The following is a 26,985-nucleotide window of genomic DNA, read 5'->3' as shown; positions in this document are numbered from 1 at the left end:
TGCTCCAAACCAGTATGACTTTCTTTTTTTCCAACAAACGAATCCAATTTGCTTTTTCATACAACAAATACGGACAGAGACCAATGACTCTGACAAGCAGAAAGGGCATAAAAGCACCTTAAAATTAGTATTCTGAAAAAAATACAATAGCTTTACGTGATAGACAAATTCATGTAACGGCTGTTTTAATTATATAGAAAAGAGCAGCTTAAACAGGCTGCAAAATTTGTTTTTTGTTTTTCGTGAAAGACAGCTAGAAAATCATACGTGTTGAACAACATGAGATATTAAATAACACTTTACAATACAGCTTTGTGTGTTAATACAATAGCTAGCATGAACTAACAATTAACTCTTGAAGCTATTATCTTGGTTAATATTAATTTCTACATATATTTTATACAACATTGAGTTGTAGGCTATAAATTCACAATATATTACCACAAAGAAATTAACAATAGTATATTTATAAACTTACATTAAGCTTGATTAATACTGTAAAAATCGTTAGTTCATAACACCAAATGTATATTAACAAATTAAACAATGTAAAATGTACTGAATTTATTTATTTTTTAATCTATTTAAGATCTGCTTCACTGGAAAGCAGAACATTAGTCTTTAGCCTATCAACCTATCCAGATCATGTGATTTCTCAAAACTATCAAGTCTGATTTTTTTGCACACTCATCCATAAAACATAACAGTTGCTACTGTAAGCAGCCACACGTAGGGACTTCATCAACATTTAATTTGCTCCTTTTTTTGTCTGTTGCTTTTTTGTGAAAGAAAACCAAAACAAAACGTTAATTCTACAAACTAACAGACATGGTTGTTTTCATCTCATGATAGTTGCTATTTCAAACCAAATGAACAAAACATTTTTGACTGGAAGCGGTGCATACGACTTCAAAGTCTTTGATGGGGGTTTCGTCATATCCCCGGTGTGGGATGGGGAAGGAGGGAGAGAGGAGGAAATTAGGAGGAAAGTTACAGCTAGTCAGGCGTCACTTGAGCTCCTCCTTTCCTCAACGAGTCTCACAACACACAGAAGTTGACAAAATAAAGGTTCAAGGGATGTAAACTAGGATACTGCCATTCCAAACAGTTGTCCTGCTGCAGGTTTATATCCTTCTGTCTTCTTCCCCCTATTTGCCGACTGTCAGTCCCAGCACTCCGCCGTCCTCCTTGGCTGGTAGTGGAGGGTTTGTTGCTGGTCTTTTTATTCCTGAAACCTTTTATGTCCTTATAAATTGACAGATTCATTCTCAGTCAATTTTAAGTCAGATTTGCTTCGTGTTGGAGTCGGGGGTCGACAGAAGCGGTCTCGATAAACCACGCTCAGAATTCACCTCAGGGAACACCAAGCAAAATACATAAATCTGGGACTGCACTACGTTAAAACAGTCAGAAATGGAATGAAAAGTAAGACGATCTCTATCTACGCTATGTTTGTCTAACAGGCAGGATCCAGCGGTACTGTGCTAGTAGTCGTAATGAACTCTGCGAGCCTACACACGTGTCCATCTCTTCATGTGAGCGATGAGAGGTTGTGAACATTTCAGGTGAGTCGAGGTGGCTGTCAAAAGCCCATGCTGAGAGAATCGAGATGCGATGGCCAGTCGATGTCACCGGAGACGTAAAAAAGCCAACAGTGAAAAGTAGGTTCAACGTAGCTGGTCTTGTCAGGAATAGTAGCAAGATCCTGTAATAGATCTCCAATTCATATCAATAATCGTATGTGCGGCTAAATAAATGTGGGAGTTCATGAAGTAAGGGGAGTACGTGCAGATTTGTAAAGCATTTATATATTTAAAAAAAAAAAAACGTGTCCCATCGACAGCGTTTCTCAGACCGAGTCCTTTCTGTTGAGTCTTGAGTCTCTGGTTTGTGCTTTTTCAGCATGCTTACAGACAAGTGCTGCCTCCTAGTGGCTGGTGTGGAGCAGGCGCTGCGTGCGGCTGGGGAGGAGAAGAGTAACAAGGACACACCTCAGACGTGTTGAACTGGCCGAATGCCTGCGCACACTAGCGTTATAGGGTCGTGGGACGGATATGTAAGAATAAAACACCAGTGAGAAAGAAATAGTTTAGAATATATATATACGTATACATGTATATCTATATATAGAGATAGCGAGAGAGAGAGAGAGAGAGAATCTAAAAGTGATGGTCAGAAACTGGTGCACTGGTTTTGGTATTCTGAATTTGGCTGTGGTTGATCTTCAGGGGTGGGGGGTTGGGGGAATTGGACATGCAGAGGCCATCCCTTGGCCTTAGCTCCCGTAGTGCATGGTGTTGCTGGGGATGGCCATAGGAGATGCCATGGAGATAGCTGGGCCGCCCATGGTGAACTGGTTGGTAACGGGGTAATGAGGACTGCTGCTGCTGGGACCTTGCTGGGCAGTTGTGGCCCCTGAGAAGAGATAAAAGCAATAAGCAACATTGCATACTTTGCATTTATGAACACTTGGCGTCCAAGATGTCAAAGTCCAAAGTAGGCTTGCTGCGATAGTCAGTGTTACCGGTGGGCGGCGATCGTTCTGATTTTTTATAGTAATAAAACTCATTCAGTTCAGTTAGAGAACAGACACTACAATTAAAAACTGAACGTGTTTGCTCAATGCAGCGTGATTCGAATGAGAGCCACAGCCCAGATCAGCGGCAGGAGACAGATTTGAATTATCACGAGAGTGAGAAACTGACTGGCAGAAGATTTGGTTTCAAAGAGAAGTGTAAATGCAACTATTTGGCAATATTTTGGCTTTAAACCCAATGCTAATAGGGAACCTGCAAAGGATTATTTGCGTTTTTCATTAAGAAAAATAATAATGAACCCACCATTCAAACTTAAAGTTCTGCATAATTAAGGGCGCGGCCACTTGAGTGACAGGTGGATTGTCGCTGCTGTCACTACTAGCCATTTGTTTGCTGTTTGTTAGCCGTCATGTCAGCTCAGCTAATTCCAGCTGCTGAACTTTGCATCTCTGCAGTGTTTGTGCCTTTTTCGAGATTATTTCATACATGCATTATACCTTCGCTCACGACTTTGGATTTAGTCGTTGTAGAGTATCGAGAGAACAGCCCTGTTTTTCATTTGTTTTCCACTGTGAACATGCATTAATGGATGTCTCACAATTTTGTAGCTTTTTTTTGAATTTTTAGATTTAAAAACATCTATAGAAATAGAGGCTACACTAGTTCCGTGGTACCGGTGGTCTCAACAGACTATAAATGCTTATTTAACTTTTTTTCTCTAAAATTCTTTGAAAAGAGCCGGACTTCCCATCACTACCTACTAGCTTCTTGCTGTCGCTATGGCAATATCAGCTGCTTTGTAATAAAAAAAAAAAAAGTAAATTAAAGATCAAATCCAAACTGAATGATGACAACACAGAATAACGTACAATCACTAGACTAGTGAGCATTAAATCCCTTTTTACAGTTTATTTCACAGACTATAGAATTAGCATTACAAACACTGGATTAATACCAACATATAAAATTAAGTAAAGGACATGCTATATCAGATGGACAATAAATATATAAAAGCAATAGAATAGCTTTACAGTAAACCTTTTTTTTTGCAGTACTATCTTATAGGCTATTAATGACCGTTAAAGCAAGACTATGTAACCAAAAAAACACAGCCACTATTATAGTATTTCGAAGGGCAAAAACATGAACCTTAACTATTGGCTTTACTTCAAGTCAGCTGTCACTTTAGCGCGAGGCCCTGTGTGGTCACTTTTGGCTTCAAAAATGCTCTTCAGAAACCAACGGGTGACGTCATGGACACTGCGTGCATATTATATTTAGTCTATGGTTCATTCCTATGGAAGCTCAAATTCGAATTAGCCATTTAAAACCGAGGGGCAAAAGAGGGAAACCCTCCAGTGATACCGGTATTACCAGTGATGTCACATGTCGATTAACCGTGGGAAAATTTCCTCACCATCACATCCCTAGTCCAAAAGTATGCTTCGGTTTTTACCTTTTACAGTCTATGGTTTTTACGCATGCAATAGGTAATGTAGAAAGGTTTAACTATTTTACGCATTAAATAGTATGAAGTAGTTTTTTTTTTTTTACTTAACATGGCATCTCGAAAATACAACCCTCATGGTTTGAGAATTGATACAATATATCCTTCTGCAAGCACTCAGCACACACTATACTGTAAAAGCCTAGTCATATCACACACTATTACTGTAAAAGCCTAGTCATATCACACCAAGAAAAAATGTTCAGTGCAACATAATATTAAAATGAAACATTTTAAATGTTTTGGTTCACATCGTTAGGGGGAAAAAAAATTCCAAAATGAAAATTCTGTCATTCACTCATCAGTCGTTCCAAACCCACACGACAAATGTTTATCTTTAGTTGAACATAATGAAGATATTTTTTAAAATTCTTTCATCATAGGAGATCAAACCAATGAGGTTTCTTCTCATGCATGAAACATCAACATCTCGCACATCAAGTGATGATCAATGTTTATATTTGAATAATAACACAAATGAAATCGGTTCATTATATAAAGCGTGTCATGTCTCTTTAGAAAACTTTGATTAAACTGCTCAATTCATTTAGATTACTTTTACAATGTCCATGTAATTAACTATGAAATCTTTGGTTGCATGGACTTTCAATGAATGGACAAAAATATATTCATTTGTGTTCTGAAAATGAACAAAAGTCTTATTTTTTGTTTGATACAACATTACAGAATTATCCTTTCTGGGTGAACTATCACTTTATTCTGTAAAAGTGCAGGTCTTTTTTAACTCTGTGAGAACATTAAGAGAAGCGCCACTCACCCTGGACGATTCCGGTGCTCATTATAGAGCCCATTCTGGAGTGAGTGTGGTTCACAATCCCCGTGTTCACTGATGGGGAAAAGACAAGACACTTCTCTTCAATTTACACACAAAGAAAATGTGATTAACAAAAAACACATGAACACTTGACATGAAGCTGAAGGAGACTGACTGTACTGTAGTATAGAAAATCTTAATCAAACTTTAGTACTGTTGTGTAGAAAACCTTTCAATAATACAATTTATTGTCCTGTAAAGGGTTTTAAAAGAGATACATAATATAAGCATGTAATGTATCGCTTACATTAAAGGGGTCATATCATACATTTATTTTTTTCCCTGATGCACCAAAGATGTTTTAATGGCCATATTCAACCCTCTCCCAACCTTTATTATATAATAAGCTATACATTACATAATAATCTCATTTTAAATGATCAAGTTAAAGATCAAAATGTTATCCTTCATAATGTGGCCCCTTTAATATCACATTTTTATTTTATTTTATCTCAGCCTTTGGTTCATAAAGGGATAGTTCACCCAAAAAATAAAAATATGTCATTTACTCACCCTCATATAGTTCCAAACCTGGATCAATTTTTTTTCCATCCTCAGAATATATCTGAATATTTTTTTATATTCACTCATCATTTTTGTCCATCCACTGAAGTATTTAAGTTTATAGTTGGGTGCAAAAAGACACCTGGAACTAGCTAATCAAGCTCTTACCAGGCATACTAGAAACTTGTAGGTGTTTTGAGGAAAGCTAAACTCTGCAGGACAGTGGCCCTCCATGAGGAGGTTTGGAAACCCCTGCTTTATATAATGAACAGATTTAATTTAGGCTTTTATTCATATTCAAAGATGCCACCTACGTCACTAGAAATAGAGCGCCACCATATTGACGACCGATCTCGCCCGGTATGGCCGCCCAAACTGCCCATTTGAATGAGAGAGAAAGACAGAGATACATGGATCAAATTTTAATTTTAGGCTCCGATCCTTATTTGTTACCCCCAGTTTTCTTTAGTCCTTTATTATCTGCCCCAGACTTGCCCCAATTTGCCTTCCATGAAATATATATATATTTATATATCTTGTACATAACCCCTCCCCCATACACGGGGGATCGCTTGAAGGCTTTCAAGAGTACAGACGCGTATCAATATGCTGTTGCTGGATGGGTAACAAACGTAAAAGTGCGGCACCTGGCCACCAAGGATTTATATTTAATCATGGGGAATGTAGGTATTATAAAAAATAATTTGGTGGTAGTTTGCTCTGACTAGGTAGCGAGTTGTTAGCTAGCTAAGTGGCTAACAGTGGGTAGCTTGCCAGCTGTTAGCCACGGCTCACGGCTAGCTGTCATTAATCTGGATTAGGCCTGTCGCGATAGTCAATAAATCAATTAATTGCACAATAAAAAAAAAGAGCTCGATAATTTTCCGGGCCGCGTTAATTTCCATTTGCATGCTTTGTTTTCCTCGTCTCTCTCTCGCTCTCTCTCTACCAAAGAGACTGGATGACAACTCTGTTTAAGACATAACCGACATATTTTAAGTGAATACTCTCCAAAACGGACATTTAAACAATGTCGTGTGTATTTGTCCATTCCGACACGAAACAGCTCAATTCATTACTCGCGCGCTGTATAGGGGTCTATGGCTGCACGCTTCGGGTCAGGTGTGTGCGCGGACAGAAAGATGAGACATGATACAAGCATGGGCGTAGGTTTGGTCTCAGCTTTGGTGGGGACATCCATCCCCCCCCCCCTTCCCCCCATTCTATTCTTAAAAAAAAAAGTCCATTAGATTAAACTGGGAAGGGTCATAAAACTTGCTGTTTGTTATCCTAGGTTTACTGCTTCTATTGTTCTCAATTGTAAGTCGCTTTGGATAAAAAGTGTCTGCTAAATGAATAAATGTAAATCTGTTGTGGTTTGATGCGGTCTTTCCTGCATACAAAATGGTTAATTAATTTTGTAGTCTATCCTATGGCTAGCAAGTTTAACCCTCCTACCAGATATTGTTATTTGGATATTATCAATCAAGTAATGATACATTATATTTGAATAACCAACAGTGTTAACTTTCGCCTTTTTAACATTGCCAACATGTTTTTCCAGCACATGTGTCTAGCAAGTAGGCTACACTCACAAATACATTACATAAACAGAATGTAGAAACGAAAAAGGTCTCAGATGATCCATTGTTTATGACTGCAAGATTCTAAGTTGAGGTAGGCTAATTAACATTCAGTGACTTCGTAGCATTCTATCATGATAGCGCAACTTCTATGAGTCTATCCGTGCTGCACACCCCTAATTAATGCTCCTAATCTTGAAAGATTGCAGAAGCTAGGTTTAACTGTAACAATATCCTGGGTAACCAGGATCACCAGTTAATACTATTTTCCACAGTAGAATCTGCATTTAATAGCCTGGTCAGTCACTGCTACTGCTAGTTATTTGTGTGGCTAGTTATTTTTGCCTACTTACACTCTGCTTTATGAAAAAGCTTCGTATGTCCCCTTTCTTCTTCTTGGGTGACATAACTGATCTACAAAGTACAAAAAGGGGCAAAAAACGGAATATTAAAATGTTTTACTCTGGCCTTTGTATATGGCAGGCAGAGACAACCCTGGTAACTTACCATCGGCGTCGTCACGCGCGCACACACGCACACACCACCCGCTCGCTGCCAGTGAGTGCAAGCACAAAAAGTAGTCCCGGCCCGCGCGTGTAGCCTGCCCGTCAGATAACCCGCCGCCAATCAAATTACGGCGTATCTTGTACTGTTGTCGTCCTGGCCGTTGGAATCGATCCAAATAGCAGCGCAAATATCAAACTACCAGTTCAAAGGAGCTTGCTAAATATTGGTGGGGACAAATTTGTCATCTCAAAATATTGATTGGGACTAGTACCCAGCGTCCCCCCCTAAACCTACGCCCTTGGATACAAGAGACATTCATACAAAAGGGAGACATTTCTTCTATCCTTTTCTTTTGGTTTAGAATAAAATACCAGTTCGCGGTTCCTCTTTCGGCTGTTGTTGCAGCCAACTGCACAACATATTGCAGGCATTACTCAGACCGTCGGTCATCAAGATTGCGGCGCAAAGCTACAGTGACGTCATGTGACACGAACGAATATATACATTGATTGATCAGCACGCATAGAGCGCATCAAAAATGGTAAACACAGAAGCTCAAACTTGCTTGATGTCTGAGAACCAATGAGGTCTGAGCTTCTGATTACTTTTACCATCTTTCTGTAGCGAGGAAATTTTGGTTGCGTGGATTTGATGATGAGAGAATATTACAAATATCTTTATTAGTGTTTCAAATATGAACTAAAGGTAAGGATTTGGAGAGACTTTTTTTTTGGGGGGGTGAATGGTCTCTTTAATTGAACCACACCTGAGAACATTTCACTCCACATATGTGTGTATGTGTGAGTGTGTGTCTTTAAATATCCATACGTGCATGCGTGTCTGTACCAAGGGGGATGAGATTGTTGTGGGACACTGTTGTCCCACTGCCGCCGATGACAGTGCTGAGATCATAAGCTGTAGGCATCCCTGACAGAGACAGCAAAATTTGAGTAACATTACTCCTGTTAAAGCAGTTGGATGGGAGGAAATGTGGCCAACTACTGTATAAAGTCAAGAATGATTGTGTAAGAGCTACCTGACACAGCCATGCCTTGGCTCATGCTATAGGTTCCCCCAGCGTTCCACATGTTCTCTGAGGGGGAGGAATAGTGTGACCCTGGAGGTGGGGTGGGTGTTGTGCCCGTGTACCTGCAGAACACAGCATAGCGTAAGCAACACACGTTTCAGACATCCTCTTATCGGTTTCCAAAGCGAAGCGTCCTCTCACCGGAAGAAGGGGTTCTTGAGATCAAGTAGATTACTGGACTTAGAGCCTGTCTGGTCCACTTGAGCAACAATACTAATGTCATAGCTTTGTCTGTGAGAGGAAGTGGAAACAAATGAGAGAGTTAACCACCTAACGTTAACGACCTGAGGGTTAACGCAAAGAACTGTGTGTGCTCACCTCTTGTTGGCGATTAAAAGTGCAGTGCCTGACATTGTGTCCCCTGCCTTGGCAAAGAGAGGTGACTGCAGCAGACAGCGCACCTGGTACCAGTGAGTGAGGGGTTCGGTGGGGGCCGTAGAGAGCCACACAGTCATCCTGTACACAGAGAGACAGCACAAGTGCATACCTGTCACAATACTCGGATTACAAATTTTTTTTTTTAAATCCCCCTCACATACAAAATTCAATTTCAAAAATCACAAACATTATCACCATGTTGTTGTTGTCATTACTATAATAATTTATATTATTTTTATTGCATTGTTATTTTATTACTATTATTCAAAAAACAAATACAATATTCACTTGGTTCAGGATTCAAATAAATATATAAGTAAAAAAAGACTGATATGGACTAGAATCAGATATGAGAACACTATTGACAGTGTGAATGCAAAGAGAACCATGTTCTTTCACTTAACAACATAATATTAATGACCATTTAAAATGGTCTGAACTTGGTTGAGGACTCAAGTGCGAGAAGTAGTACTATAGCTTTTTAATGCCATGTTAGCATCAGATGCTCTGAGTAACAAAAAATAGATAAGTGTTGCATAAAAAAAGCAGTTAATATTATACATTGACATGCTAAAAATTCTAAAAACTTTTCTGGTAAGATCTCACTAAACAAGTCTTTAAGCTTCCTACATAAAACATGTTGTCCATGTGCATTAAAAGTGGGACAGACCAATAAAATATTTAATGGAAAGAATGGGTGACTCAAATGTGAAATCATTGTAAAGTAAATGTTTCGGAACATACGCTGATCCAATGAATGCAACATCAAACCAAAAAGCCAGCCCATGTACAAGCCCTGAATGCATCATGTGGAATTTGAAGGGGATTTCTATCCTGGGAAGAGCAAGAAAACAATATATTAAAACATTTGACAGGCCAACACGCTTCTTTTATACCATATTTTAAAAATAAAAAGGCTGCATTCAAATGCAATAAAATGCATTTGGTGGATCCATACTTGTAAAGATCGTCTTCTTTAGCTTCTAAAAAGTTGACCGTATATTTCACTGATTTGGCCATAAGGATCCTGATATCAAAAGTGTCCTGAAAGAAATGAGAGAATAAATTAGAGGTGGCAAGACATCCCAATATAACACTCATTTTTGCATGCGAAGGACGAAGAAACGGGTCAAATCAAACGGGACGACATGCTGTGAAGCCTCTTGTCAAGGACTGAGCCACAGTAAATCAGACTCAGTCCTAGCTCAGAGGGCTCTCCCACCACAGCCTGAACTCTGGAGGATGCTAAAACAGCGCCCCCTAGAGCCAGACCACAGCAGGTCACTGTCCCAGCAGTGCAACACCATTACAGTCACAACAAATGCCTGAACAGCTGACTACTGCTGGATATAAACCATACACACAGACTTTAAACTATAATTATCATGTATGGAAATCAGTGGACTGAAAACCAAGCACACAACTGACAAGTTAAATTGGCCTCTCAGGGGCACCAAAGTGGAAAAAGTAGCTAATGTAGTGTTTCAAAACACTGAGGATCCTAGATGAAAATCAACAACTAGAATTACATGCGTTCTTGTTCACAAAGACTTGCTTCATAAACCTTCCTTGATGGATATAAATGTATTGCATACCCCCTGACCACAAACAAACAGTGAACTCAGAAACCTCAACCAGCCTTTCATCACGGGCACAAAGGCAAGCATACATACTTCACCTTGTCCTACATGAAACTAACATTGAATACATTTTCCTAATCCATGAAGCATGCTGCCTTTCTCCATTTCCAAGAAACATCCTCACTGTTCTCATTTGGGCTCAAGTACGTAACTCAATCCTGTCCGTATTTACCCTCAAGCCCTCTATAGCCAGCTAGGAGACAAATCTCCAGTTACCTTCATACTTCACACACTATTTATCAGTATACTCTTTCTTCTGGAGGCACAAACACAAGCTAATGTTATGGCTTTCTGCTTTATAAACTTTCCAAACCGTGGCTAACTCTAAAAAGCAAGCATGTACTTACGAATTAACTAGCATACACCCAATCTGCAAGTCATTTCCTTCCCATTTCTCACCACAATAGGCTGTCTGAAGTATTCATCAACCGCAGCTCCTCTCAGCGCAGACAAATCCACCCCATGGAAAGATGGCTGGTACCTGAAAGACAGGAAATGTCAGTTTTTCCAAGTATAAACAAAAGAAATATTCCAGTTAGGTCTTAGTTATTAGCTAATATCTCAGTTTATTTACACTGAGTCTATATTTTGACATCTGCTACACGTTACATGACTTCCTGCTTATTTACTCACACTCATTGTACATTTTACATCTTTTCTCCCTCCCTTTATCCTTATGTCCTTATCCTCTTTTTAAAAAACTCACCAGAAATTGGCCTTCGTAAACTGCTCCATGTAAAGCTGCTCATCTGTAAAAGGAGCGAGGTGAACGTCTCCAATGGTCGGAAACATTTTGCCTGTATAGAGAACAGAGGTGTGATATGTACAAACATTGAGGAAATAGCAGTGGGTCTAACGGTATATTTGCATTCATACCGAAAATTTCAGGTAAGGTTCTTACGGTGCGGCATGTATGTGTACCAAACAAATACAGTGTTGTTTTAACCACAGCACATGCAGAAGTTCTCTGTGTGGGCAATGTAATCTAAAAATGTTGAGTTTACCCCCAAAACGGGACAATATAGTTTATTTTCGATATACAGTGATGTTGCGAACCCATCTGAAAAATAACAAAGGACAAAGTGAGCTGCTGCCAGTTAAGTGCACAATACAAGCTGCCTTAAACATGAGATGTACTTTGTTAAGCGCTTCAAACAATCATAAACCTGTGTGGATTGCCCGACTGTCAGATAACATGGGCTTAATGCGATTGAGATGCGTAGTCCTCAGTCCACAAATTGCATCTTACAGTTGTATACTTATGTGTAAATGTTACAAATTAATGCAAGTATTTCCATTTTACAAGTGAGTGTTTAATGGCGCTTTTCCACTGCATGGTACGGTACTGCTCGGCTCGGCACGGCTCACTTGTGGCGCTTTTCCACTGCATGGTATGGCTCGCTTTAAATGGTACCACCTCTGTTGAGGTTCCAAGCGTACCGTACCGATACTAAAATGTGACGTGGAAGCACTGTAGATCACTTATTGGTCAGACAGACAGAATCGTCACTACCAGCACCATTGTATTTGCGAGACATCAAACCCGCTAGATTTAAATAGCCAGTAACAGCCTCCAATGTTTTAAAACTACTTGCTTGAAGAAAAAAAAAACTTCCAAAAAAGAAATGGCTGAATCGTGGTCAGTGGACGAGAAGCGCAGACGTTCCTCTTGTTAGTTGCCGAGGAACGGATAAACTATAACGATCAGTCATAATCCCACCCACTTTGAAGCGGTACTAACTGCAGTGGAAAAGCAACCGAGCTAAAGCGAACCGAGCCGTGCCGCACCGAGCCGTACCACGCAGTGGAAAAGCGAAGCGAGCCGAACCGTACTGAGCCGTACCATGCAAGGCAAGGCAAGGCAAGTTTATTTATATAGCACATTTCATACACAATGGTAATTCAAAGTGCTTTACATAGAAGAAATTAAAATAATCAAAAGAAATCAGAATAATTAAAACAGTTCAGAATAAAAGATAAAATACAGAAATAATCAAATGAAATCAGAATAATTAAAAAATAAAATAAAATACAGTGCAAACAGTCGGACGAACAGTGGCACAGTGCTCATTCAGTAAATGCACAGCTAAACAGATGTGTTTTGAGTCTGGATTTGAATGTGACTACTGTAGGAGCACATCTGATCTCTTCTGGAAGCTGGTTCCAGCTGCGGCTGGCATAGTAGCTAAAAGCAGACTCGCCATGCTTAGACTGAACCCTTGGTATTTCTAGCCGATGTGATCCTAATGATCTGAGTGATCTGTTGGGTTTATATTCACTGAGCATATCTGCAATGTATTGAGGTCCTAGGCCATTGAATGATTTATATACCAGTAATAATACTTTAAAATCAATCCTAAATCTAACTGGCAGCCAGTGTAAAGACCTGAGGACTGGTGTGATGTGTTCATATTTTCTGGTTCTGCTCAGAATCTTAGCAGCAGCGTTCTGTATGAGCTGCAACTGTCTTATGGTCTTTTTGGGAAGGCCAGTGAGAAGTCCATTACACAAATCCACCCTACTGGTGATGAAAGCATGCACAAGTTTTTCTAAGTCTTGACTGGAAACAAAGCATCTAATTCTTGCAATATTTTTCAGGTGATAATATGCTGATTTAGTTATTGCTTTGACATGACTACTGAAACTAAGGTCTGACTCCAGAGACACACCCAGATTCCTGACTTGATTTTTAGTTGTTTGACCCCTAGACTGAAGGTATGCGTTCACCTTGAGAACTTCATCTTTGTTTCCAAACACAATGACTTCAGTTTTGTCTTTGTTTAACTGAAGAAAGTTTTGGCACATCCAATTGTTTACTTCATCAATGCATTGGCAAAGGGAGTCAATGGGGCTGTAATCGTTAGGCGATAGGGATAAGTAGAGCTGTGTGTCGTCTGCATAGCTATGGTAAGCGATTTGGTTCTTTCTCATTATTTGGCTCATTGGAAGCATGTACAGGTTGAATAGGAGTATTGGTTATGCAGTGGAAAAATTCCAGTGGAATTTTTCAGTGGACAAATATTGGAATAGGAGGTTATGCAGTGGAAAAGCGCCATAACTCAGCAGACTTTAATGAATGCTGGCGCACGTATGCGTGTCAAATAGAAGGACTGGATAAGAATCGGAGTGCAATAATCTTAACCTTATTTTAAAATATTTTGGATCCAAAAGTGTAAGCACTTCAAAACCACCCAATTACAACAGCACCATAAACTGCAGTGTGCGTTGCTGCCATTTGTTCAGTAAACCACTGATTAATAATAATAAAAAAAAACATGTTATTTTCCCACCTGTTGTACCGGAAGGATACCTAACCGTCATTTTTGCATACCGTTACACACCCTTATGACCTAAGCATGTTAATCTTTTGTTGATTGGTTCTTTTTACTGAATAAACCTTTTTCTCTTACCGCTAGGCTTGAGGAATTTCTTGGCATGTAGATAGCTTTCCAGCATCCTTTCATTGAACAGCATGTAGCCCATGGGTTCAGAGATAATAATGTCCACCTGCTCGGGTAGGGACACTTCCTCCACTTTCCCAGGAATCACCACAACACGCTCTGACATCCTGTTGCTGTTCACAAGAACCTGTGGACACACAATTATTAGCACTACTATCACTACTTAGAATGACTTTCGATAAGTCAAGGTCAAAGGCTACCTTATAACCTCCTAGGGTTGAACTGTAACTTGTATCAATATCCAAATTGGCTTTGGCATGATACCACATTTTGGTATAAATAATAATTAATAATAAAGGAGTAAAAATGACTAATCTATATTACTAAATACATATACATTATATATATATATATATATATATATATATATATATATAAATAATAATAATAATATAAATATTAATTACATTATACAACCATACTTATTTAGTACCAGTATACCACACAACCCAATTATCTGCATACTTATGAATGGTTAAACGTGATTTATTAATCATTCAATGTGATGTATACTCATGAAATAAACACCACCATTTAAAAATAATTGCACCGATGCATTAAACAGATAAAATAATTAAATAATTAAAAGTGACAGTAAAGACATGTTACAAAATATTTTTTCTTGCTATTCATCAAGAATCCTAAAATGCATCATGGTTTTCCACAAAAATATTGATCAGGTTTTTAACTGGTTTCACCATTTATATGAAATGCTTCTTGAGCAGCAACTCACCATATCAGAATGATTGATGAAGAATCATGATGCGATACTGAATACTGGAGTAATGATGCTGAAAATTCAGCTTTGTCAAGAGACTTCTTTTCTTAAACATCACGACCTTCAACTTTTGAATGTTAGAGTTTGTTAATGATTGAGGAATCTGTATGTCATACCTCTGCATGTTGAGCCATGGTGCTGGCCTCCACAGCATAAACTTTACGGGCACCAGCCTGAGCTGCGAAAAATGATAGAATTCCAGAGCCACAACCTACATCCAGCACCACCTGAGACAAGGAGGACACAAGAGGGAGAAATGAGAACAAGAATTAATGCATTCAGATAATAATGCATTCAGAGAGGCATTCAAAAAGGAATAACCTTTTTTTAAATGGACTCAAGTGTTTTATTTAATTGTGATAAGTCAACTGTTCCAGTTTCAGATATTTAGGTCTGGATAACATTAAATCTAAAAGTCAAGGTCATAATAGCCAAAATGTTCAATAGCCAAATTTTTTTAAAAAGAAAACGAAGGAATGCTACGGTAAGCTCAGAGAAACCAGTTCTGAAACTACTCGACTTTAAAGACCTTTTAAAGTAGTAATGAATTGAGTTAAACCAAATTTTCCTTGATCTTTTGACATGTAAGAGTTCATTAAACTATAAAAAATATCCTTTTAAGTTTCAGAACTCAAAATTTCCTTGTTAGTCCAAAAATAGCTTTTATTGAAACCAAGCTCTTATTCCAGATTTTGTCACATAGTGACATAAGAGTGCGACTAAAGACCACCTCTACAGAAGAAAATCAATGCCTACTTATAAATCACATCTTTGGCCCCGCTCACAGATGCGTTAGTGAGATTAGAAGGAGAGAAGAGAGATACAGGGTCACCGGACTAAAAATAACATCACCTTCCAAATTATCCTAATACTAGGAAAGTGGTTATTTATTATGTAAATTTGACTGTCTCAGTAGAGCATAATTTGTTTGTTCGGAACATTTCACAGTGGATTCTTTAGTAAATCAGTCACAATTTCAGTGCTGGCTTTGCAAACAGACTTTTACTGTAAGAAATGAACCCAACAGAAATGCGACAACAAGTAACTAACTGTGTTAAATTCTAATGCCTGATCTGTGACCAGTGATTTCTAATATGTAATGATTAATGTACAGTCAAACGTGACAATATTTGGTCTAAAAATCATATTAGGAGGGGGCCCATCTGATGACTCCAATGATATTCCTACCCTCCCTTGTACCAAACTGCTGACATTAGGTATGCCAACTTTCCACAGGGATTGAAACATCAAGTCCTATTAGCTCTATCTATATACTAACATTATAACTACACCTAAGGAAACATTATAAAAAAAAAAAAGTTCATTACACCTCCCTTTAACAGTACAAAGAGAGAAATAACAGTACTTTATCCTTGAAGTCTGTATGATTCTGGAGGATGGCTCGTTGATATGTTCCAGTTCGCACGTAATCCTGCATCATGTTTTGTTGCTGAGAGAGGTAGCCATAAAACTGAGAGAGAATAAAAATGAAAGACATTCAGAAGATGTCACTTCTGTTGATGCTGGACCATTAGAACAAAACAGATTAAATGGTAGTCTGGATTCCTGTTAGAACTCATTTAAAATTAAAAAAATGTTTTAAGATGAGTAAGAACAGGTTCATCAAATGTCGCCTTTGGATGTCAATTTGTGGTGAAACAAACCTGAAAATACTGTACAGCTGAGGACTCCTCCGTCCTCTCACTGAAGACCGAACGTTCGCCCCTGTGTCCACGGCAGTTCTTCAAGAGGTTATAGAATGACGAGAAATCTGCCAAACACAACAACAGCGGACACATAAGGAGATTACATGCTTCATAGCACCATCTCTTTATTCCGGTTTGCCTATAATCATTTAAATGAGTTTGTACACTATGAGTGACTGCAGCTGTGCTTGTCTGAATGTCTGCGCGAACTGATAAATAACCGTCAAGGGTGATGCGCTTGTGAAAGGAGGTGAACTTACCTGCTGGAGATGCAAATTGCAGGAGGACACTGTTACAGCCCAGAGTAATGATGAAGGACTGCTTCCCAACACGACTGCATTCTGTCTCCCTTGATACGGAACACTTAAAGACACATGTCTCCTCGTCTGTGGAGAAAAGCAATAACACGGATATTAATATTCATGTATGATAATCAATTTATAATAATTAATATAAAACAAACAGAAAATCCTGCCCAAAAAAGATCAATGTTTGATATTCATTGAAATTTTTTTTTTTTAAATGATATTTAAAAGAGTGTCTCAACAGTTTTGCTATTGGAAGCCAATTTGATAAAAACAAAACACAGGAACCCTTTGACTTTATATACGCAAGTATATGCATGTTATATATAGTGAAAGAGAGAGAGAGCGAGAGAGAGAGAGAGACAGACATTCTTCATAAACAAACAATTGTGTTCTACAGAGAAAAAAAAAGTCATACAGGCTAACAGTTTTGGAACACCATGAAGGAGAGTAAATGACAGAATGTTTGCTTTTTGGGTGAACCATCGCCTTAAAATGGGTCAGTGGAAAGTTTAATTTATCAATAAAAACAACAACATAGGCTACATTTCAGTTTTAGGCTATTCAAACTACACTAGCTCCTTAAAGGTTACTACTACTACTACAACCTAAACAAAAATGAAGCCAAGCAAACCAAATTAGTCCTGCTCAAAGACACCCTGGCCTTCTAATCACTGCAACAGTAATCGGTAATGCCAGGATGAGGGATTTTGTCATTTATTTCCCCAGCTGTTGTAAGATTAGGTCAGGCTGTCCATAGACCGATTAGGCTAGTATTCATTTATATAATTGAGTTGAAAACAAGAGTCTCACTTCTCTACAGTAATTTAAGAAAATACCTCTGAAACAGCGGCAGGGGCCCTGAAGCCATGAAACTTTAAGCAACAGGAGAGATTCTTGGCATCTACTGTTCATAACAAACATCCTGAAAGACTGTTACAACAAGCTAAAGAGACAACAGGTATACCACAGTGAAAGTGAAAGAAACTAAGGGCTATAAAAACATGAATTAAGAATTCACAAAAGTGTAGAAGCGAGGAATTACTTCCTTAAAGTTTCACTCAACATGTTTTGATTGACTAAAAGTATAGTACAATAGTATCAATTTATTTGGCCATTTTATTTTTCCACCCCACTTATTCTGTTTTGAACAATGAATTTTACACAATTTGTTTTGTTTAAGCTTTGTAAAGCACCTTGAGCACTGGCTAAAAGTACAACAAATAATACATTATTATTATCTTCAAAAATTAACCAGGTCAATTGCACATCACAACAAGATCGCCATGTGACGTCAGCACGGCAGCTAAGGGGGCGACCCGCTCCATGCATAATAAATGACACGTGTTTAATAATTATTCATCTCTCACCAGTGTAAATCATTTTTATATTTCCACAAAATGTTATTTTCTTTGCGAAATGCAAAAAGAAAACCTTCAGCACATTGCCATCTCTTTATAGCTACGCAACAATGAATATTTAAGAGCGTATACCATCTCACGTGTATGCATAAAACGCGCAAAATATCCCTTTCGCATATGAATTTATCTGAAAACTTGGGCTTTCGACGAAAACAAAAATGCTGAGGGTTGAATGTGGGGATTAGTGGCATGCATTTGGAGCTCGAGGAACAAAACTTTTAAATAAGAAATCTATGGGCTGTGGGTCACGCATCTGTTTAAGTAAGACATTCATCTCATCCACGGGACATCGGCAGCATGAGGCTCCAAACAAAAGCCCTGAAAAATGAATGAACAGGCGGGACACTGGAGAAAAGGAGGCGGGGGACCCGCTATTGTTCCCCGCAGAACAAAGATGAATGACCAAACGGTACTGCCGTAAGAAACCTCCGCCTAATTTTACATTACTTTCGCAACGTTTTCTGCACTTTGAGAAAGAGAAACCGGACTGTTTCATGGTCCAGTATTGTACAAGTAGAGAGAGGTGGTGCAGAACTGCGCAATCAATCAATCAAGTAAACTCACAGCATCCATTCAGCCCAGCATCCAACCAGGTTAAAACACTTTCAATAAACACATCAAATGTTTACATAAATAAGACCAACGCAAAACATAACCAACGAGGTTTCTTAAGCGTGATAGTAACGTTATGACTCAATGTTTAACTCAGACTGCGGCTAACTTTGTAGGCGCCAATCCACATTATCCTAATATTTCCTTACTACCAGCTAATAATGTCTGGAAGAAAGCCTGAATGCACAGGACCTACATCTGGAAAAAAACCTCATGCACACGATATGGGTTTATATTTTATACTGTAGAAACGCACTCAGTGCTGAATTTCAGAATCTCGTGCGTATTAGCTGGGTAACTTAACGTTAGCTGCTAACTAAGCAGCTTAACACAATACGAAGTGTTTACGGATGCTAACATGCTACGATCAACGTGGTTTGTGGCATACATGTGACAACCAAAGCCCTGGCTCCAGCAACTTTACATGTTTTAGAGACCATACACCGGCACGAGAGTGGCATCCGAGGTCAAAGACACTCAAAAGCAGTCTGTCCCTGTGATCAGGGGTTGCAACACACGCACATGCCGCACGCACATCACTCTCATTAAGCTAAGCTAGGATACAACGCTCAGCTGAGGCCGGATGTAAAGAGTTTAAAGCCAGCATCTACTCACTGTTCGAGAGGCTTATGAGAGCCGCGTCCTGGTTGGTTTTGATCTCTAGTCGCAGAGGCTGCTGCTCTGAATGTCGCTGTATGTCTCCATTGGCGTCTCCGATGGAGAGGAGGCGCACGCCTGGGAACACGGACACCGCCATCTTCGATCTGGGGAGAGTCATGCAGGCAGCTCGCAGCGGCTCAGATCTCCCCTGGAGGAGTCAATGGTCAGGATACTAGGCCTGACTTACTACTGCCTCCACATGGCCACATCTCTTTTTCCCCCCAGCTGTAGTTCAATTTAAGACATGATATGGGTTACTAAGAAAAAAAAACAGGAGTATTACTAATAAACATGATACAGGAAATGTGTGTCTTGGAAACCTGCTTTATTGTACAGTGTGTGAAAACGATGATATCTCTTTTAAAGTAGGACACCAAAGGTGAATATGGTTAAAAAAAAAAAAAAAAAAAAAAAAAGATTAAGATTAATCACATAATAAGACAGTTGTTTTGTATTACATGTTTTCTGAAATTGTATGTTTCAATATGCAAATGAGACAATGCAATTTGCATACATTTCCACAAAAATCTGAACAGTGAATAAAGCAAGGATAAAAATTCTTGTTTCATTTTCTTAACATATTAGTGATAAATGTTTCTACTGAGGGTATTTTGGAAATCTTTTTTTTAATCACACGAGAAATCAAAGATTTGTCAAAAGCCAGAATAAAAAAATCATGTTTTTAGGAATAAAATGCTATAAATCAGGTGGATGATATGTACATACCCCTCTCTTCGTAATATAAAGTTTGTTGAATGTATGCTACTGAATTGGTAATATACCGTTATAGATTTTACTAATATTTTAAATTATCTTTTGTTTTTATGTTTTCATTTTAAATGTTACCATATTTTTAGTAATTTTGTTATGTGTTTTTTATTTATTTGTTTAAATATTTCTATATAGGTTTATTTTTTTATTTACATTTTTATTCAATTCCAGTTACTTATTTTAGTGCTTCAAGTTCAAGGCAACATTTCTAATATTCGTTTCATTTAGTTTAATATTTATATCTTGTCAGCTTCATTTCAATTAACCAATATTTTTAATGAAGTTGCTTTTAAAACCATAGAAAATTAAAATGTGATCTTGCTCAAACAGTTTAGACTCATTTTTATTTTATTTTTAGAACGACATCTTGATTCAGTTTTATAAAGAAATGTATAGTATACAGTTAAGTATGTCTTAGTGCACACAAATCAGATGCAAGGCACAATCACACTTAAAAGGAAAGACATACATGAGGTAAACAGACTGAAAAAGTTAACACAGGGCAGCAGAAAAACTTTTACAAATGATATTTGCATTAATGTCCAGTGGTTGACTGATAAAGGCACAGTACAGATACATTTGCATGCAAGGGCAGGAAGTTTATGCAAAAACAGGCCAGCTGATATGCTGCTCACAGTCCGTGGTGTTCAATTCATAGACTAAAGGTGCAACAGACATACAGCACTCTTTCATGAGCAAATATCAGTAAAAAATAGAGAAAAAAAAGATAATTCTTCACTTGAGTTTCGTGTTAACACTGTTTAACATTTATGAAACTTCAAAATGATGCAGAAACCATTACCCACCAGAAAATACATTTGACCAAAAAGTAGTACCTCATTCAGAAATCATTAAGAAAAGTGAATATATATATATATCAGAAACCGCATCAATCTTTATCAAAAAGAACCTGAGATTCAAGACATCTCTCCTTCAATTATTAATACAATACCTTAAATACACAAGTATCTTGGCAATAACTGCATATGTATAAGCCTAATTGTATCAATAAACAAATAAAGAGATTCAGTGTTTCATCACAGACCGAACATTACAACAAGAAAGAATTTTTCTTTTTTTGTTTATGGCTGGTATTCAAATTGACTTGGCTACACAGTAAGAAATGTATTGCATATTTTTTCATACATGTCATCACTTCTCCAATGGACTGTTTGACCAACTGAGCACTTTCATTTCCTCCTGAAACCACCTACTAATGTAAGTTTTGCACTAGTATGTCCTTAATTAACAGTATACAAATTAACACTTTTAAACCACCTTTCAGGGGTTTTCTACATAAATCACATTATTGAACGTGCAAGACTTCAAGTCACAATGCAGCTTACAAATTAAACAATTTAGTGTAATAGTGCTGATCCAACTCTGCTGTAGGGTAAAGGGGAACTGAGGGTAGTGTAGTGAAAAACATTTGTGTGAAAAAAGGAATGTTCAGTTTCTCCAGATTCTTCATGACTCCTTTAAAGGGAAGAGAGAGATAGAGGTTCATATTCCTGCTCACATTCCGGTCAAACAGGAAATGTACAGAAAAGAAAAAAAAAGTAACACTGAGCTGATTGTTGGTACCTCAGAAGAGTGCACATGATTTGGGGGGTCGGAAGGGGTTGTCGCTGGATGGTACCCCCATGAGGAGAGGGTCCTTCTGGGCATTTTGCAAGCAGAAAGTCTTCAGATCTGTCGCAGCTTGAGAAACCTAGGAGGAAGGAGAGATTAAATAAAATATCGATAGACAGACACACCTGCTCTGTCAGTGGTTTTTCATTATTTTTTATTATTTTCAACATCAATACCAAAAGACATCCAAACTACCTTGTGAATCTGATGAGAAAATGCCATGAGTGTGCCAAGGTGTCATCAAAACGAAATGAAGCTACTTTCTACTTTGGATGATCTAAAATATAAAACATATTCTGGGTTGTTTAACACTTTTTTGTTTACTACTTCAATATGTGTTCTTTCAAAGTTTGGATGTCTTCATGAATTACCATGGTGTATGAAATGTGCTATATAAATAAACTTGTCTTGCCTTGCCTTCAAGTGTTAATTTACAATGTAGAAAATAATAAAAAATAAAGAAAAACCACTGAAAGAGAAGGTGTCCAAACTTTTGGCTGGTATTGGATGTATGTATATAGAGGTCAAAGTGGTTTGTGGAGCAATAAAGGGCTTTATTGGCCATCACATTTTCCTAAATCACGCGGTCAGGAGTTACAGAGTTTATTTGTTTCATGATAAATTTAATAACACGAAGCCTTGTGTTGTTTTTAGAATAGTCTGCTTTGGGGCCAGTGGTAACTAATATAGATTTGGATTATTCCGGCCAACAAATGTGAGATTGTGTCACACACTCACAATCAACAAAGAGCTCCACTGTGCGCTGCGCGCGACACACAACAGACAGCAGTGTCGTGCGCGCGCTACTGCCTGAATGAGTGAAGAGAGTGTTAAATCAAACACGACTGTGCACGAGAAAGAGGTTGGAGCCTTAAGTTGAACTGTGATTATTATACACTTTACAAATGTTTAGAAATATTACTGTTAGGTGACAACGTTTGATTACATCCGATTAAAAGCAAGTAAGAAAACGAAGGTAATTGCCCAACCAGCCATTGCGGTAGAAGCTTTCAAACAGCTAAAACATTATAATGTATTATTAAATACTTTTTTGTATTATGCTTCATTTGTATTAGATATGTTGTAAAAGCTCTCAAAAGGATCAATAAATCTTTAAAAACAACAATTACACAAAGTAGCAGGATGTTCGGACAGGACCGACAGGTCTGTCAAGTCACACCCTGTTAGCAAAGATTCCCAATCTTTTGAGCTTTTTATTTTTTTTATTCTCACTCACCTTAATTCTGCGGATTCCGGCTTCGAATCGCAGCTGCTTGACGGTTTTCTGAAGGCTCATCACACCGCTTGCGCTGTTATTCGACATGTCTCCTGACAGATCGGGGAAAGTTTGCAACAAATGTCAAGACGAGACTGACTTTGGCAACAACTGGCTCAACTGCGCCTCTATCTTCGAAACCGACGCAGCGTTTTATGCAGCGACTGCGCATGAGGACAAACTATCAAGAAATATTAAGTAATTAACCCGAATAAACCCCGTTGACTTATGTTGTTTTATGAGCTCATCATATTTCCTATTTTCTACAAACAACCCACTTTTTCTAATTTTCATTTATTTGAGTAAATTTGATTTGATTTATTTTCACTTTAAAGTTACTTTATACAAAAGGACCGAAAGATTGTGAGTCTCTCTACAGTGAATTGCGCCATCCTGTGTTCGCGTCTGGTTTCACCATGTGGATCCGCTTCACCAGAGCCCTTTTCCAAGAGGAGCCTCCAAAGTCAGCTACGTGTTTCCTGTTCTGTTTGAATCGAAGCAACGGAGAATATGTCTCATTTATTTTATTTCACTTGCATATATTTACCAGTGCCATTGAGATTTAAACAAGAGATGTAACTTAGTCATGGTAGCAGAGACAAACTAACAAGATTACAACATAACATACAACATGATAAAATCCACAAAAAAACATAAAAACCTAACATTAAAAATTGCATGCCTCTTAAAAAAACGTGCCTAATTTTAAATTATTCTGCTTTTTTTTTTACTATATCTACGGTGTTGATTATATTCGCTATCTGTTTTACTTATGATCAAATGTTCCATATCCACCCAAAAAATCTTTGTGTAGCTATACACAATTACAAAACAAAGATAGACAAGACACCAGCAGACTTTATAGTTACACTTTCTCGACTTCACCACATCTCTCTTCAATGAGAGAGTCTCTGGCTTCACTATCAAGCTGCTGAATATATCACATCCGGGTCAATAAGGGTCGCGTTGAGGGTTGCTCAACAAAAACATGTTGTTACGTGTGAGTATTAAACCGCCTTCTGTAATTAAGAATTAATTTAAAAAATGTGCCTCAGTATGTGAAACAACTCTTACCTTACTATAGTAGCAATGACATTTATAATAAACACGCTATTGTACAAATATTCCTTTGCCAGCAGGATTGCTTTAATGCAAAACTACTTGGTGTCTGTACGTTTATGACTTAAATGTTTCGCTCATTTTCACAAAATTTGCGTTTGTTAATTGACAAGTACGGTAATGTCATAAGCTGATTTGTGCTCTGTTGAGCGTCACAGTGATGTCAAGCTCGACACTAAAATGTCTAATGACCTTGGATACATGATGTTGACTCCTTTCGGCCACTGACCATCATCATCACAATAACTGTTGTCTTTTTAGAGGGTCTTACAATGTGGTGTTTCTGCACTAAAAGTTAACCGGTCCATTCATCTGAGTGCGCCATGGAGAAGTCCACTTATTCCTATTGTTGTGGAGCAGACGGTAAGAGCACACTAGAAGCACGTTAATTACTTGCCTTATGCTGAACATGTAGTATCAAGACGTTACCTTTAGAGCCACTATCTGTAAATTGAACGGTTAACTTATGAAATATGCAGCTTTCAGTGTTGCAGGAACTTGACAGCTAGTCTTTCGTCTGTTTCAGGGACGAGGAGAGCGAGCCTATGACATATACTCAAGGCTGCTTAGAGAGAGGATCATATGTGTTATGGGCCCAGTACGTTCAAATGCAAGGAAAATCACACAATGATCTAAAATGATTTCCAATAAGCCTTTTCCAGTTGTTTCCTACCTGTTTTTCTGTCCTTTTCTTTATCTAGATCGATGACACTGTAGCCTCTCTGGTTATCGCTCAGCTGCTCTTTCTTCAGTCAGAGAGCAACAATAAGCCTATTCACATGTACATCAACAGTCCTGGTGAGAGACACATAAGTGCATTGACAGAAACAACAATAATAATAAATGAAGCAGCTTTGTACTCTGATTATCAGGTTTATTCATCGGCATGGTCTAAATCTGTCCAGTTTAAAATTTTCTGATGAGATTGATTCCTGTTTGGGAATTCACAGTCACAACAATATAGTACTGTAAATGAGATGGCAAATTGTGGATCAAAAATTACATTTTTATTTATGCTCTACTACTATGTGCTGTATGTAGACAACACTTGTGAAAAATGTGTCTCTCAATTTTCATTCATTCACTTCAGTGTGACATCTTTACAGTGTCATAATGAGTACACAAAATGGTGTGTCAATTTTTTTTTGTGTTTAAAGCAACATGTTTTGTCTCCGTCTTGCAGGTGGTGTGGTTACGGCTGGACTTGCAATCTATGACACCATGCAGTACATCTTAAATCCCATCTCTACCTGGTGTGTGGGCCAGGCTGCCAGTATGGGCAGTCTCCTTCTGGCCGCAGGAACCGCAGGCATGAGACATTCCCTACCCAATGCCCGTATCATGGTGCACCAACCCTCTGGAGGGGCGAGGGTAAGAATGAGGGATAAAATAAGAAAAATGAGGGGGCTGCTTTCATAACTTTGCCGAAAACTTTAACGCCACTATTTATAATTTCAGGGGCAAGCAACCGATATTGCCATCCAGGCAGAGGAGATTCTCAAACTGAAAAGACAGATCAACTACATCTATTCCAAACACACAGGGCAGAAATTGGAGATTATAGGTAATGTTGCTGTTACAAACCTTTCATTAATATTATAATAATAACTTTATTTTATATTGGGTAATTAAGCATATATTGTGCTACTTTCTGACATCGTCAAGTTTTGTTGTCCTCGCTTAGAGAGCGTGATGGAGAGAGACCGGTACATGAGCCCGATGGAAGCACAGGATTTCGGGATTATCGACAAGGTACTGGTTCATCCACCACAGGCTGGGCAAGACGAGCCAGAACTTGTTCAAAAAGAACCCACTAGCCCTGCGAGCGCCTCCACCTCCCTTCAGCCTCAAGCCTCTGAGCCGGGCCAGTCCGGCAGCAACCCACCCTCCTCATACAAACCTGAACCCTGAAATAGACTCCCAGCAGGAGCGAGTCAACTACTGCATCGCTGGTTCAGCGTTTCTTCTGGCAGATGTTTGAGGGGACAGTCACCAGCTCACACATCATATCTGAACCCTGTGACCTGCCTTTTGTATCTTTAAGTCTTAAGTAATAAAGTCTAGTCCTGAGACACAGTACTGAAATCTACAGATATTACAGATACAAGTGTAATGACACTCGGTCTGCCCTCATATTTGTATGCTGCAAATATAGATATCTTTGCAAAAATGAGGTTTGTTGCAAACAAACTAGATGAGAACACAAGATTACAGTAAATGGCTCGATGACTGTATACTATTTGGCCAGACTATTACCATGTCACACAATAAAATACTTTGGATTATAAATGTGCCCCTCAGTTTAATATGATCCCTGTCAAAATGATTTGAAGCAAGAGTGTTTGTAAATTTTATTCAAATAAAATTTTGGGTAAATTAGGATGGTTTTCCTGTCTTTTTAATTTTTTAATATTGTTAAACTTGAAAAAGTACAAACAGCCAATACAGATATAGTTTCAAAGCTGCTTTGAAGTGATTACAGGAAAATGATTCATGGATGCAAACAGTTCATTTCTGCTGTAAAGAAGCTCTAAAGAAAGTAGTGTCATTCTTCAGCTGAAGTCAGTTCAGTGTTGATTCAGTTCTATTGTGAAGATCATGAATTATTAATTTAGTTTATTTAATCTATAAAGCAGTTCTGAAGGAAATAGTGTTGTCATTGTCCA

At 38.2% G+C, this 26,985-nt stretch overlaps 3 protein-coding genes and 1 non-coding gene across 5 annotated transcripts; 1 reads left to right on the top strand and 3 right to left on the bottom strand.

Annotated features, from left to right (window-relative positions):
- Positions 1-549: 549 nt before the first annotated feature.
- On the bottom strand, positions 550-20,323 carry carm1 (coactivator-associated arginine methyltransferase 1). Of its 2 annotated transcripts, none has more exons than XM_077212987.1 (16): positions 19,477-20,323; positions 16,784-16,909; positions 16,482-16,588; positions 16,184-16,288; positions 14,934-15,044; positions 13,989-14,166; positions 11,285-11,375; positions 10,978-11,059; positions 9,897-9,982; positions 9,683-9,772; positions 8,879-9,016; positions 8,702-8,791; positions 8,510-8,622; positions 8,320-8,400; positions 4,823-4,891; positions 550-2,415 (listed from the first exon to the last, which is right to left on the bottom strand). In XM_077212987.1, exons 1-16 carry the CDS (start codon positions 19,637-19,639, stop codon positions 2,276-2,278), a joined length of 1,770 nt encoding a protein of 589 aa, XP_077069102.1. In that variant the 5' UTR covers positions 19,640-20,323; the 3' UTR covers positions 550-2,275. The 2 variants fall into 2 exon arrangements, with proteins under 2 accessions (XP_077069102.1, XP_077069101.1); XM_077212986.1 differs by having other exon boundaries at positions 8,302-8,400; positions 19,477-20,322.
- LOC143722501 (small nucleolar RNA SNORA74) lies at positions 10,089-10,286 on the bottom strand. Its single transcript, XR_013196910.1, has one exon. It is a non-coding gene; the product is annotated as a small nucleolar RNA SNORA74 (small nucleolar RNA).
- Positions 20,324-20,622: 299 nt separating the features above from the next.
- On the bottom strand, positions 20,623-23,296 carry LOC143721984 (guanine nucleotide-binding protein G(I)/G(S)/G(O) subunit gamma-5). Its single transcript, XM_077212995.1, has 3 exons — positions 23,162-23,296; positions 21,877-22,003; positions 20,623-21,768 (listed from the first exon to the last, which is right to left on the bottom strand). Exons 1-2 carry the CDS (start codon positions 23,246-23,248, stop codon positions 21,878-21,880), a joined length of 213 nt encoding a protein of 70 aa, XP_077069110.1. The 5' UTR covers positions 23,249-23,296; the 3' UTR covers positions 20,623-21,768; position 21,877.
- A 13-nt stretch (positions 23,297-23,309) lies between these two features.
- Positions 23,310-26,699, top strand: clpp (caseinolytic mitochondrial matrix peptidase proteolytic subunit). The gene is made up of 7 exons (XM_077212990.1): positions 23,310-24,200; positions 24,581-24,682; positions 24,846-24,917; positions 25,021-25,117; positions 25,503-25,690; positions 25,778-25,883; positions 26,004-26,699. Exons 1-7 carry the CDS (start codon positions 24,189-24,191, stop codon positions 26,228-26,230), a joined length of 804 nt encoding a protein of 267 aa, XP_077069105.1. The 5' UTR covers positions 23,310-24,188; the 3' UTR covers positions 26,231-26,699.
- Positions 26,700-26,985: the final 286 nt, after the last annotated feature.

Source organism: Siphateles boraxobius, unplaced genomic scaffold (assembly GCF_051911475.1).
Source record: "Siphateles boraxobius isolate OS27281-9 unplaced genomic scaffold, OSU_SipBor_1 66, whole genome shotgun sequence".
Taxonomy (NCBI): domain Eukaryota; kingdom Metazoa; phylum Chordata; class Actinopteri; order Cypriniformes; family Leuciscidae; genus Siphateles; species Siphateles boraxobius.
The sequence above is the reverse complement of the archived record's forward strand: the minus strand, read 5'-3'. Positions and strand labels throughout refer to the sequence as shown.

Coding starts and splice junctions, on each gene's coding strand:
- clpp (XM_077212990.1), top strand. Junction 25,691..25,777: donor AACCCTCTGGAGGGGCGAGG/GTAAGAATGAGG, acceptor TTATAATTTCAG/GGGCAAGCAACCGATATTGC. Junction 25,884..26,003: donor GCAGAAATTGGAGATTATAG/GTAATGTTGCTG, acceptor GTCCTCGCTTAG/AGAGCGTGATGGAGAGAGAC.
- carm1 (XM_077212986.1), bottom strand. CDS start 19,639: ATGACTCTCCCCAGATCGAAGATGGCGGTGTCCGTGTTCCCAGGCGTG. Junction 16,289..16,481: donor CAGCTGTACAGTATTTTCAG/GTTTGTTTCACC, acceptor ATTCTCTCTCAG/TTTTATGGCTACCTCTCTCA. Junction 9,773..9,896: donor AAAGAAGACGATCTTTACAA/GTATGGATCCAC, acceptor TGCTCTTCCCAG/GATAGAAATCCCCTTCAAAT.
- LOC143721984 (XM_077212995.1), bottom strand. CDS start 23,248: ATGTCGAATAACAGCGCAAGCGGTGTGATGAGCCTTCAGAAAACCGTC. Junction 22,004..23,161: donor CCGGAATCCGCAGAATTAAG/GTGAGTGAGAAT, acceptor CCTTCCTCCTAG/GTTTCTCAAGCTGCGACAGA.